Here is a 14,905-nt window from a genome sequence, read left to right as displayed (position 1 = left end):
TCTGGGTTTAAACTCTCTTTCCATAACTAATTAAACACAAGTGTTTAAGCACATGCGCCGTGTTTGCATGATTTGGCATTTTTCAAAGAATACCTTTAACTCTAGCAGGAAATGTAAGCCTATACAGTAGCTTAAGAGCAAATCTGTTACATTTTAAAGTGAAGAAGCTTCTGACTGAAGTGCTTACTTTGCCAAGTTCGACACTTGTTTCGAGCACTGTCCAAGATGTCTTCATTTCTCAAGAAACGTGGATTTTTCTTGATAGTTTTCTATGTTTTTGTGTTGAACTAACGAGAACATGTGAGGTTCCTTCAAATGAGGAAGTGCAAAACGGACTGTTAATAATAAAGAGGCTCTACATGTGTTTCTGCCCATGTCTGCTTTTGTGATTATATTAACTACAGCTTAAGAAGGACTCAACATTATTAGCAGTTCAACATTTACAAAGGCTACAACCAGCCAGGCTCTTGAAGGCCCTCTGCCCCCATTCATCTTCAGGGAGCCGGCATGAGTGTGTGACTTCACATGTTTATTTGTGCTCTGGATGACACCCACTGTTTTTGAATACATCATTAATACAAGTGAGGTGACTCTAACAGCATCTGTTAAACACTGTGTTATACTGTATAAAAACCTCCTCCTGATTAAATCACTCCAACAAAATGCATGCAGGAGGACAGACAGGCTGATAAACCTGCTTGAATTGATGAAGTAAAGTGCCAGAGTGTGGTGTAATTATGCGCAGACATCAAAGGTGTTTACCCTGATTAGATAACAAGTGACACCTGGCTGCTACAGTATAACCACACACACACCTTTACACACATCAGGACAGGACAGTTGCACATATGATATTCACCATTTTTTTTGAGGGCGGAGCCAAGGGAGCGATATTAAATAACTGAGCCGCATTAATCCTTTGCGTCATGACCTCCTTTTCAACTTTCTGAGCAGATTTTCAAAGCAGTTCATGTTTCATTCTTGAAATGTAGTACACTCCAAGCTGTGCTGAATCACATTTAGGATATGAAGCCTCAATGCGTGCTCATCTGCACAGAAGTATAAATTCCAGAGGAATCGTTCTTTCATTTGTTAAGTCGTTGTTGTCACACATCCATGTGATTGGCACAGCTGTTAGAGATTTATTAGTCATCACCCAAACTGAGCCTTTTTGGTCTACTTTCACAGCTTCTCACACATGAGCAAAAATAGCACAAGTGTTTGGAGACACCCACACAGTCTGTGCTTTTAATAAGAAGTGTACCTGTTTTTTTAAGACACACGCTTAACTCTTGAACTGCAATGAAAAATGAATCAAATAAGATAAAAGATAATAGTATCTATTCTTCTGTGTATTATGTGAATTGAGAAGTTAAATCCTTCATTCTTCAACCTACACATTGTACTGTCATTCAACACGTTCAATCCCCCTTCTTACACAATTCCCCATTTCACACATTCCAAAGCATCAGTTAACTTAACTGTCAAACCCCTACTCTCTTCTTTCTCTCTTTTGTGTCTTGATAACTGATGGTTTTAACTCAGTGCCCACACCTCTTCTGTCAAAGGAAAAGGTGTGAAAAAGCAGAGGCAGAAGAAAAGAAAAAAAAGGCTGGACAATGAGAGTCTGTAGACACAACTTTCTATATTTATCCTGGCTGGGGAATGAGGAGGAAACAAGGAGCAGAAGGTATTTAGGAGGAAAAGAGAAGTGTGTAAAAGGGACACAGAGAATATAACATGTTTAAATGATCCTAATTATGGATCCAGCAATGACTCATCCTTTGTGTGTGTGTGTGTGTGTGTGTGTGTGTGTGTCTGGGAGTTCATCTTTGTGTATGTCAAATTTGTATCAGCAAGACTGGAGCATGTGTGCTGCTGAATGTGGGTCATTGTCGCTGAACAATCCTACCCAAAAAGAAATACAATAATATTAGTCAAAATCCATTTTGAAAGCACTTCAATATTCACAACAACATAGCAAGCTAGCAGCAACTTAAGAAGACAGGAACCATCAGATCTGTGTGTGTGTGTGTGTGTGTGTGTGTGTGTGTGTGTGTGTGAAGGCTACCTGGTTTGACAGGCTAGAAAAAAACAAGGGTCAGGGGGTACGAGACATAAAAGGGCAAAGTGTCTCTCAAACTTCAGATTTTCTGTTCTGAAGTGAGATCATGAGGAATTCAAATTTAAGCAAGCTGTCAGTGCATTATTTTTATCAGTCATTTGAGTCAAGCTGAGGTATAACCAAGGCAGACAAATAGACAACAAATAGAAAATATATATTTACAAGTTGTATCCTTGGGTTAAAGGGATTTAAGGGAAGATCTTCTATTGCTGTTGTTCATTAGATGGCAACTTTCCTGAAGCAGAACAATCGTGATGACATATTCAACCAGAAAAAATTGCGTTCAATTTTATGGGATTCTTCAAATCCTGAAGCATGATTATTTTACTTTAGTTTTTGGATTGTGGGGGAGGGAGTCGTGTTGTTGCTGTTTGATTCATTTTGGTGTAAAAGCACTTTGTGATACATCTTTGTATGAAAAGCGCTTTTCAAATAAAGTTTGATTGATTTTGCGTTACATTCACACTGCACAAAGGGAAGAAGAGATCTGCGTGTCTTATTCCTGGAACTATTTAGGTTCTTGAGATCCTCTCTAAACACAAGGCTCTGGACAGCCATTGATTTCTACCATGTGCCAAAGACAATCACAAACCTTTTTAGAAACGACTTCCAACATTTGCAGTTCTCAAAATGCCAAAGGAAAGGCCAAAGAACCGATTATCTGTTCTGCTTGTTAGGAAAACACCAACAGTTTGGGCACCTTCTATCTGCATTTACATGAAGAACTGACTGTTCTGATCTCAACCATAGCATTCATCAAAAGCTACTGAAAGTACCTTACACTCACAGTATGTAAGAAAGGCAGAAATTATGATAAAATCCAAAACAATCTGCCAGCAATTCCATCAAAAAGAAACTCAGAAATAAGAGTTCTTTAGTGGAACACATTGCGTCCTGAGGGGAAGAGTTTAGAGCGGTGGTACACATGTTTTTCAAAGAATCAGACCAGAGTAGCTGAGGCAATAAACCATCAAAGATTTCAATGCCATAGCCAAATCATTAGTTCCTGGCAAGTTGAAACTGTTGGCTGCCTGTAGTGAGGACTTACCCACCTGATGTGACCAATGAACTACCCATCAAGTGGTGAAACTGTGAGTACTGTCAGTTCATACATCAAGAAATGGCTTGGACTCCCATGTTACCTCAGCAATGCTGACTTGTATGGAAAGAGCAACTCTAGAAGTGACTGTTTTCGTCCTTAATAAAGAGCTTAATGCACCCAGATGAGGATGGAAATAACCCTGAGTAGGTCAAAACGTGACACAATGAGCAGCTGAACCCAGTCTAGTAGCTGGGACAAGATGGACCCAATCTGTCTATGTACAGCTAGCAATATCTGCTCTTGGACATGGAGACATTTTAGGTAACAGGCAGCATGAAAGAAGTGAGTTTGTTCTCCAGTCAGGTCAAGCTACATGGCAGAGCAATGGAAGGCAGATTCACAGCAATGTACGGTCAGATTGGAAAATGGAAGGCATTTAGGTCACATTCACACTAAGCAAAGTTGTTCCGTACCGTGCTGGAGCTGCTCCAAAACTAATCAGACCCAAGCGTTACCTCTCGTACATAACGACGTAATACAACAGGTTTGGCTTTGCTAATTATGAAGCCAAAAGGGGGACTTGAGTCAGTGTCTACACATTGCAGAACAACATCGATATTATGAATGCATTAACTCTTTTGCTTTTTTTGAGTAATTTCAATCAGATACAGCCATAACACTTTTTGATAAATGGATCAATCATACTTCATGTTCACGGTGTGTACCCGTGCTTGTGTTCATGCATTAGCTACTGTACCAAAGCAACGCTTCTATCGGTGCCAGGACAACAAAAGTGTACAGTGCTTGAGCACTGGTTGAAGAACTTACAAAAGTAAAACGAACTGGACTTTGGGGGTCAAATGCGCTTGAACCTGAAATGGATTGCCTAGTTTGAGTAAACCCTCAGTGTCATTACAACAGCTTGTTCATGTGTCCTTAACACTTGCAAGAACCTATACCAGTGCCTTGGTGAAGATCCAACAGATTCACTAGTCCCAATCAGATCATAACAATCAATATCAGGCCAAACCTGGTCTTGTGCTCTATGCTGCAGAAGTTGCTGTACATTGCAAACCTCATAGTGACATGGAAGTCTGTCTTTTGAGTTTCAAAAAGTTGAACTCAAAAAGACTGAAGCATTCACACATTGCATAAAAGAAAGTATAACAAGGCTGAAGAAGGTCCTTCAAGTGTAGGTTTGATGCAGAGGCAACCACAAGGTTGCAACAGATTGGTATCCAGGGACAGGTCCTCTGACAAGCCCTCAAGTCACTGTGAGTAACTGCTAAGTGAAGCAGCTACTGCCTGTGGCTAAAGAACAAAGTCTGCTGGGCTGCAAGATGACCATCAGACAGCAGACTGGGTACAAACCGAGGGTGCACTTGGTAGCGTTGCTTTTGAGCCCTCTGAAAGGGTTGTGAGTCGAACCACAAGACACCAAGGAGAGAGAGTGTCCACATGATGACCTCATTTTTAACTCCTTGTTACTGCTCCAGATATAAATGATCGAAGTAATTATTTCAAGGGAAAAAGTTCAGACATTTATGAACCCCAGTAATTTTGAGCTTTAATTGGCATTTTGAAATCAATATGTTTATGAATGTTTTGGGGGTTTTTTTCATAAGGAAAGTAAACCAATGTATGAGTTTTGGGATGTGTGACGACCCCTGACTGTGTCAGTGTTCTTTTGCTGCCTTGTATCTCTCCTCACTCAGGTAGCCTTCAGGCAGAAATGGATGGAGCCAGTTAATTTGATATCATGCACCTGGGCAGTATTTACATTGGCTTCTCAGTCTCGATCACTCTCTCGTCAACACTTCACACATTCACCATTGCAACCAACACTGAGTTACAGATTACACACTCTTTGAACAGATTTACCTTCGTTTTCAATAAATTACGAAAAAAACAAACTGTGTGGTCTCCCTGTTTGTCAAGCTCACTTAACCTGGGTTGGGACGAGATGATAAAAAATAACTACATGAATCATACAGGGATTTTCTTTCATTTTAAAATGACTCATTTAAATCTGGTCCTTTTGAAACAATGTGTAAAAGAGTCTAAGTTGACATTTATTTGAGCTCTATCTTAAATTAAGTTTGACTTGTTTTGCCTGAACACTCAAATTTCAGCTGGCATGATGACGAATCAGCAACCGATGAGACAAGATTTACTTTTCCATGTTGGTCTGATTTGAACAAATTCATAACAGCAACAGAGAACATGTGATCACATTATAAGTGTGAGTGCTACGATTTTTCATCTGGGTTGACATAAGCTCGCTGCAGTTTATGTCATTTCAGCCAAACACTCCACTTTGGGAAAGGCTAGAAAATACGCACCCAGAAATAGAATAAAAACTTGCATTAATCAAGACGTCTTCAAATTGTTTAGTATTTTCCATATGTCATCTACAGGACCAAAAATTTTTGTTTTATTATACTTCCCATTAGCAGTCACTTCCATACGGCATGTTTCCGTCCAAGCACGTCCTCAACCTGGAACTATACTTGGGGCAAATATTCTATATAATCATACCCACTACTGGCTCTGTTATCTCTGCAGCACAGGGCTGAGCAGTTCATACTTATCATTTTGACATGTATTTTGAGCCATTCAGCCCACGTGATTCAGGAGTGAGTCGGTTCAGCCTGTCATCAATGCTGCACCACCACAAGGACCAAAACCAAAGACCAGAGAATAGGCAGAACGTAAAAATGGCAAATTATGTGGCTCATTATATTGACTGTTTCTGAAACTGAATAAAGTATGTAACATTGAAATTGCACCTGATTGTCAACTATTCAGAAATATGATAAACTTCATAACATTGCTCTGCTATTTGTGCTGTTTGAAACAATCACATTCAGCAGAGGTTGATATTTGTAAGCCAGATTTACATTGTAGCTGGGAAATATGTGTAAAAAAAATTTAATAAAAAAAATAAAAAACACATTTGGGTAGCCAAATGTGGGCAGTATTATAAGCTACATTATATCCCAAAAAATCAAGTTTGTCTAAGAACTATAAGTGCTTGAAAGAAGGTTATGACAACCCTCTTGAATTCCAATGTTTCCATGCTTAACTGTAATATCCTGTGTATGGGGGACTGCTGAGTGGAGGTCACAATGTCAGAGCTAATCTGCAATGCAAGGTCTTATGGGTGGATTCAATTACCCAAGCTTACTTCCACCTTTACCTACGCTGTGATTAATGAAATCAGCGCCATGCGAGGGTCAGTGAAGGGTACACATCAGACACAGTTAAACATCCCCACACACATTCCAACATCTCTGCACACATTCAACACACAAAGTACTTACTGTATAGTGCACATTTTAATATTCGGAGTAATTCAGGTGAAATGGGGGAGAGGGCACACTCAAGGTGCCTTATTCATTCCTGCAGACGTTATATGAATGTGTACAAATTAATTGCTTTTACATTATCCGAACCTGGCATGTGTTATATTTTGACATGTGCAAAACAACTTTGAGGTAATAATGGTTGAAGGTTTTTTTTTTTTTTACTTTTTGTTCTTGTCCAATTAAGGGAGAAAATAAGACACATTCCTGGAGGAACTCTCCTTTCTTCATATTTAGGTTTGAAAAATGTCTTCAAACATCAGGAGTTGCCTCATTGCATAGGGAATATGGCCCCATGTGTTTGACCTTAAAGAGTCACTATGAGAATGTATTTTGATAAGGAATACAGTTAAGCAATAGTTGTGCAATATATCTATAGTCACTGGCAATAAGCTCTGTCCCTCTGTTTGCATGCAAAGCATCCTGTGCTGCCTCCCTGTCACAGTAATCCAGGTTCATTTGCATATCCCGCTCCAGTTAAAGGTCCAATCAAACTAGACCATGAACAACCGAACGAGTCTCATGAGAGACATGTATGTGCATGCACGGCAGGACATAGTACTGTGTGTTCACTCTAGCATGCGAACACTCTGGCACCATCCTCCACATTTACAGCTTGCCAGCAACCACAGTTTCCTGTTGTAACACATTTGTTTCGTTTACCACCCATTCAGAGATGTCCCTCGGATATTCCTGTCTACTATTCCCTGAAGATGATCCAAAACCACACATTGCAAATGCTTCCACAACATCAAATATACAACAGAGACCAGAGGGAAAAGGTGAGAATGCATATCTTCAATTGTGCCACGATGATGAGTTCTGAAAGGCGCCAAAAGTACTCCCATAACTGGCAATGGAGATGTGTAATGTGCAAAGTAATCAGATTTTTTTATTTTTTATTTATCATCTCCTAGATTTGATTATTAATGTAGAATCTTCTCTGAAAGCCAATACATTTGCTCAAATAAAATGATTCCCATACTCAAAGATGTTTGAGTTAAAATGGTGGGGAGCCAATTTGACTACTAAAGCATTTCTGGCAGTCGCGTGGTGACAGCCATTGCTTGAAAATATTTCATACAGGCACAGTAGGATTAGCTGCTAGATTGCCCATACATCACAAAAATACCACAGGGGGAGATTACGCCTATCTCTCCACCACACTTCTTTCATCTTGTGTGCAGTGTGTGTGTTAAGAGAAAAATATGGAGTGTGTGGTTACTTGTGGTCTGCAAACCACGTGTTAGGCCATTCAAGTCAAACTGCCTTTTACTCTCTTTACTTTCTTTATCCGCCTTGCCTTGACAGGACCTCAGGCTACACTGGCATCCCAAGAGAGTCCTGCTGCGAGGAAGATTGATGTACTCCTCGATTGTGGACAGGTAATCAAATCAAGAAATGGTCCTTGTCTGCCCACCCTACAGCTCTGAATGAGGAAGTAAGGGAAATAAAGGCCCAACTAGTACAGCATAGGAGACACACCCAGACATACAGTAATGGCACTATGCTGCTGCAAATTAACTTGAAAAATGGCAATAGCAGTTGTGGCAACAGTTGTTAAACAAAAATGGTAACATGAGGTGGATTTGTCAAAGATACCAAAAAAATAACCTCAAACTTCTTTTCAATTTTAGTTCTAAAAGCAACTTTGATTGACGCAATAGATCAATATTGACTAATACAGCACTTAAAGACAACTCAAGTGATGTGTTACAAAGCTTGTTATCGATGACACTTCTGACATCAGTTCGGTCTTGTGAGAGAGTCAGACAGGGATTTAAAGTACCTCTTTATTAAGGGTTGATTAGTAGCACATACATTACAAACATGGTTCCCTATCTTCCTGTTGAATTACAATTATATGTCTGTCCATTGTATCAGTAATTACATATGTTTGTTGTTTCTGTGAATATTCTGTCAAATGTTTTCATTTGATCTTACCAAAAAGCAAAACCCACAAAAAAACATTGTAAGATTGAGACATCCAAAGCAGCGTTAATGCGCACCTTGTATCGTGCAGTTAAAACCAGAGAATAAGTTAGTTGTTCATTTCTATAACATGGATGGTCAGAAGCTTACATGACGACTGAGCGTCCCTTTGCCTTCCCAGCCCCTATTGTATGATTCCAGGCATAGGATGACAAAGGGAAGTCCATGGGTCACATGACTTCATGATGAACAGGGAGAAAGTAAGAGTGTGTACCCTCTCAACCAGACCAGGAAATTCTTACATCCCTGATGTCAAGCTGATAGTTGGAAGAAGGTAGCTAAACAAAGAATCATCCTGACTGACGTTTAGCACACCCACAATAAGTCCCCATCAGCTCACATCAGCACTAGAAACTGAATAAAACGGTGCTGACACAGTTAACATTTGAGGTGTCACTTTGCTCTTGACACTGTAAACATATATTGGCATAATCTTTTTCTCTATAGCGTCAGTTTTTAAACAGGATGTGTTTTAACAATCAGTGTGAAACCCTGACTAAATGACAAACATGTAACTTCATGATAACAAAAGAAGAGGTAATAACAAATCATTGCGCCAAAGAATATGTCTTTGAGTCTTTGTTTGTTCCCGACCTTGATGAATTCTAAACAAAGCTGAGAGAGGTAGCATTGAGCAATGTATTTAAAGGTATACAAGGTATTTGTGTGTCTGTGACCATTGTCTGTGTGAGAGAATGAGAGACAGAGAGGGAGATAGAGTATGACTGAGAAATGCATTTTGTATTCAAATCCATTTGGTTTCTAGTGAGGGAATAATGTGCAAATTGAAAACGGAAAAATGGATTGTGACAAGGTCTCATCGGCGATGAGCCCTCCACCCAAAATAATCATAATCATATGCAGATACCAATGCACATTACCACTTCAGTCCTCATGGCATTTTATCATCACATAATGCACTTTTGATGACAACACAAAAAAAATTAGGCCAACTTGTCCTCAGTGATGCTAACCCAGTGTTTTAAAACGCCATGTATGATACTATGTTTGGATTGGTTTGAACTTTCACATAACAATGACAGACTTTGCCAACGAGACAATACAAAAAAGTAAATAAATAATTACAAACATCTAATGTGCTTTGTATTCTTCTTTTATTTAAGTGAAACCTATTGTACTCTAAATCGACAGTACACAATATAGTATGTTTGTAGGCACACTGTACATTGGTTTGTTTGCTGTCATTATGTCTGTGTCTGTTTGTTTTTGGCAGCTTCGTGTGAGACAGAAATGATCAGGCAGTTTCATATGAGGAGTTCATCTGTGTTGTCAGGAAGCTTTAACAGTAAAAAAAAAAAAAACCTCCTGAAGGCAGGAACACTTTCAAAGGCTTGTGGAGTGCTATCAAAGCAGACTAAAAATACACTGTCTGACAGCATGTGTTCAGTAAAAAAGCACGTAATGGTAATTTTAGTCTGGCTGTAGCTATTAAACAGAGTTTGAACTCAATTAACCCCCAGTGTTGTCGTTGACCAAACAATGATAACAGCTTCTTTATGTTGTTATCACTCACTCTCTGTGTCATTAAAAAAAACACCCTTCCCTAATAAAAGGTAGGTAGGTCAGCCTGGTAATGGTAAGAGCCATGACAGCTCAAACAGGAGCTTCCACTCACGTGTGTTGATCTTCTGGAGGGAGATGTGTTTCTCGAGCTGCCGTCGCAGTTTGACCTCAGCGCCATACTTTCCGGTGGTGCCATTATCTGCCAGGATGAAGTGGGAGTGGAGACTGTTCAGAACTGTCAGCTTGCTCATAGGGTTGGACATGGTTTGGTATGGACGCACCACCTACATAAGAGAAGATGACATTTAACAATAGAACAAACAACGAAGAAACCCACGCTAGATGTGGCAACCAAACAAAGAAAAACACATAATGACAAGGGTATTTTTCCTCAGGAACGTAACCACGGTTTACTTCAAAATAAATATGGCAAGCAATAGAAGTATGTTCTCATAGTCAATGACAGTTTTTTGACACTGATTGACACTTGAACCCGCCTGAAAACTGTGTTGGAGGTGGGGGCCCCCCCGATTCGCACCCTGGTTACGGCTTTTCTTTTTTCAATCGAGGATCTCATGAAAGAATAGCATGTGAAGAAACCCTGATACATTCTCACGATCCATCATTTTTAAGCAACACCTTTATTATACAGCTAATAAACATACCACTTAATTACACATCAATGTTTTCTCAGGAGGTAGGACTTGGATCGACTCGGTAAGCGGCCGACAGTCTGAGGTGAACTCTTCTGACCATTAGACATACAGTTGAGAGCAATGAAGCACGTCAAGGAGCTCCAGCACTTAATAATCTCATTTTAGCCTCCACCATCAAATGGCTCTGCTTGAGTTCTTCAGCACGTGCAGCACTTTGAAATACATTTTTAACAATAAGAGTTTGATTCCAGAGATTTGAATGAATCAGCATGTGCTTCACCAGCTGTCCAACTTACTTTGAAGAGGTGTTTATCACGGACTGAAGAGGCTTACTCAGCTTCTCGGTTAATAAACCCATAGACTGACATTTACATTTGGAAACTGTTGACTGCACTGGACAATTTCCACATCTACAGTAAACACAAGGGCTAAAGCATGTTTGCAGGCACTCATATTGTTACTGTTTAATCTTCCTCTGTTAGAGTGTTGTCAGAGACTCACGTCTTTGCCAACAAGATCCTCTTGATTTTCTACGATGCCCCATGGAGCGATGCCAATGGTGCAGATCTTCCCCCTTGACTTGGAAGCGTGGTCCTTCAGAGCATCCCCCACATGGCGAATCACCCCTGTGTGTGTGTGTGTGTGTTTGCATAAAGAGTGTTTGCAGAAGGGAGAGATAGATGATATCAGTTTTTGTCATGATCAATATTCAGCTTAAACATAAATAATGATACACTCTGCTGTGATAAACAGAATCAAATAGGAACAGTTGTTGGGCAGCCAGTTTGAATGTGCGCACGTTCACACACACACACACACACACACACACACACACACACACACACACACACACACAAACAGGGTTAAAACGCACACAGGTTTTAGTTCCAAGTAGTTGTCATTCTCTGAGGAGCAGCAGTCCTGAGAGCCATCTCATCCAATCTCTCCTGGTGACATTCATTCTTTCTCCACCTCCACACTCAGTTACTGCTCCAGTTGATCCCTCCATCCATTATTCAGGCCAGTGTCATTCTTCCCCTGCACCCATTCTGTTACAAAAGCTTACTCTCTATTTCTTTCTGTATATCAAGGTTGGGAACTTTACAATACTGCTCCATTACTCTATTCATCCGCCTTATAATATCAACAGTCACTACGGTTCTATCAGACCTGAATATATTCTGATTCATTGCATGTCCTTTCATTTTTCAGCCTCGGCTACATTTACATCTCTATTGTCTATTTGTTTCATCTGGAGGCTCGCTCACTCTTTCTCATTCTCTTAGCTCGTTACAATTGTCACCTTTCCTCCTCTTTGCCTGATCATCCTCTGCCTTTCTTGCTGCAACAAACTTGTAACAATAACTTGATTGCCGCAGCCTCTGAACACTACGTTGCATCTTTGCTCCGATTCATTTAATTGCCGTTCTAAAAAATAGACCCGCAGTCTCATCGCGACAGTGTTTACTTTTTTTGTTTTCATGAAACTAAACTTCAGAGAAAAATACAGAGGCGCGGAGCCTTTTTTCATAGTGAGGACGGACGATAGGCTGACGTCTACTTTTTATAATGCTGTGCGATCTACCCACAATGCCTTTTGCGATCGACTGGTAGATCTCGATCGACATATTGGGCCCCTCTGCTTTAAATCTACAAAGTCAGGTCTGACCTTAGGTTCTTTGCAATTGCTCAACAGCAGTGGGTCTTCCCTATTGGTGTCCACACCTACAGCTAATGGCAACAGCGGTTGGTATGCCAAACCTGACCCTCTTACTGACACAGGCCATTATTGCTGCCAATTCCTGGTTTGCCAAAGGGGGGCAACATCTGTATCCAGGATGGAGCATTCGGGAAGTGGCATAAAGGACCTCTTTCAACCACTTGTGAGATCAACCCAAAAGAGATCCAAGAGGCCCTGTACCAACTCTGAAACAGCAACTCTCTTGGTGGAGGCTTTTGATGGGAGACCTGGTTCTGTTCCCCCTATAGATACATGTCCCTCAGGCTGACCAGGCGGGGGCTGCCCATGAAAGAAGAACCTGCAACACCTGCAGGAACTGTACAGACCTGGTACCCCCTTGACACTTCAAATAAAACACAGTACCCATGTTGTCTGAACGTACTAGCATGTGTTTCGTGCTCAGGCACGGTACACTTCAGAGAGGTGTGCTTCAGCACGTTACACTTCATGCATGAGCACAAGAACACGGGGACACAACGCTGACAGCCTTCATTATGGAGAAATTCAGAGTTTTATGGCTGTATCTGACTAAAATTACTCAAAATAAGTCACTAAGTAGCTCTCGTGTTCTCTGTGTTGCTCTCCAATATGCGGACTCGACCGAGCTTCTCTCTTCTCTTTTATTATTTTTCAAATTAATTTAGGGCCGTATCTGATTAAAGTGACTCAAAATGAGCTGCAGAGTCGGTGAAGCAGTTGTCGTGTTCTCAGTGTTATTCTGCGATGTGCACAAACGGACTCAACTGTACGTCCCCTTTTTACATTTTTTTTCTCGAGTCCGCCTGTTTGTTAACTGAGCACGCTTCAAAACGACATAAAGCTATGCTTGTGCTTTATTCTTGGTGCAACAAGGAGGGTCAATAGTGATTGAGTACGGCACGGTACAGGTGGTCAGTGTGACTGCACCCAGAGTACCACAACAGTAGTGTATGTGAATCACGGTGACGTTAGTGCATGAGCCTAATTGCCTCCACATTCAATACAGTCAGTCTATCACGTTTGTGTTATCAATCACACCTTTGGTCTAAATGTGGCACCATTTCATTGACTTCCAGCAATAAAAATAAGAAAAAAATGGAGTGTCTGTAAGTTTAGCAGAGGGCTTATTATATACATAAAAGAATGATACTGTGATGCACTGTTTTATAATCTTCATCAACCTTTGAAAATAAATTGCTAATGTTGAACATAATTGATTAAACATCTAAATGAATATTATCACAGACATGTATGACTACATTCAAGGAAATGCAACAAATGTTTCACTTCACCTGTGTTGACCCCTCCTGTGAAGATCCAGGCTCCTGTTGTCATTGCAGCCTTAATGAGCCCTTTGCCAAAGACCTGTTTGAGTTTGGGCTGCAGTTCAAAGTTCTGCAGGCCTCCATGGACTGAGATGAGCAGCTTGGGCAGATCCAGCTGCCACTCCTTGGTCATCAGGTGCAGCAGCAGGTCAGGCTTGGTGTCGTATGACACACGCACGTACTGAAACACAGTGGTGTAGGTGTCAGAGATTTATAGTATGAGGTCGTAAGCGGGACGCAGATGACTCAAAGTCTGCATGTGCCTGACACACACATTAACCCCCAACATGTTACAATGTTTGGATAGATATATTTTGTAAACAGGAAAATAATCTGTAAACATAAACATTTGAAAGTGAAAAAAATAATCACAAGGCTCCTTGTTTCAGACCAGCACAGGTGCATTCATTTCCTTTTTAATGTAAGTGTATTTTTTTAAGCTACACATTTACTGCACTGATGTCTGCTTTGATTGAGAGCCACAGGCGGGATGTAGCATCTGTTTATCTAATTCACCGCCACACACCCAAACTGCTTTATCTAAATCAGTGATTCAACACTGGTAATAAGTTGGAAATGATTCAGCCTCAATCATCTAAATCCCTGAATGCTACACGTTTGTGACATATTTCTGTCACTATGGTTACCATAGTGCACACACTCAAACTACTTTAAGAATGGATTAGTTAATCAAGGAAAGTTTTTATTGCTGCAGTCTCTTGACATTTAAAAAACTTACATCGATAATGAAATGTTATTTCATAGATTCATACTCGATTGATTTTAGTGTCATTTTACGCATACTGATAGGGTGAATTTGATCATTATTCATCTGTGACAACTTTAAATTTGATTAACACGATAGCCTCAGTGCAATCTGAAGAGAAAGTGGATTAAGCACAAGCACTGTGAACGAGTCTTCATTACCATTAAGAATATGTATGACATGTATTAATTGACTAAAACTTGACAATCATTACAATATTCAACCTTTTCTCTTCTTTGGCATCAATCAATATTCAGTCAGTTCAGGCTCAAACACTTTCCTCTTTAGGAAAGGTTTGCTGTCCATTTGTGTCAGACTTCTACAGCTCAGCAAAATACAAATCACAGTCAATAATGTTTCACTTCTTGCTTTTACTGCAAACACTGTTTT

General features: G+C 40.2%; 1 protein-coding gene across 3 annotated transcripts in view; it reads right to left on the bottom strand.

Annotated features, from left to right (window-relative positions):
• trpm3 (transient receptor potential cation channel, subfamily M, member 3) overlaps positions 1-14,905 on the bottom strand; it is a 136,864-nt gene that overhangs the window by 41,335 nt on the left and 80,624 nt on the right. For all 3 annotated transcript variants that reach the window (XM_079347711.1, XM_079347712.1, XM_079347713.1), the window contains 3 exons: positions 13,717-13,930; positions 11,206-11,330; positions 10,161-10,332 (listed from right to left, as the gene is read on the bottom strand). In XM_079347711.1, the coding sequence (XP_079203837.1) occupies positions 10,161-10,332; positions 11,206-11,330; positions 13,717-13,930 (511 nt within the window). The remainder of the gene's footprint in view (positions 1-10,160; positions 10,333-11,205; positions 11,331-13,716; positions 13,931-14,905) is intronic.

This window comes from Symphodus melops, assembly GCF_947650265.1.
Source record: "Symphodus melops genome assembly, chromosome: 1".
In the NCBI taxonomy this organism is placed as follows: Eukaryota; Metazoa; Chordata; class Actinopteri; order Labriformes; family Labridae; genus Symphodus; species Symphodus melops.
The sequence above is the reverse complement of the archived record's forward strand: the minus strand, read 5'-3'. Positions and strand labels throughout refer to the sequence as shown.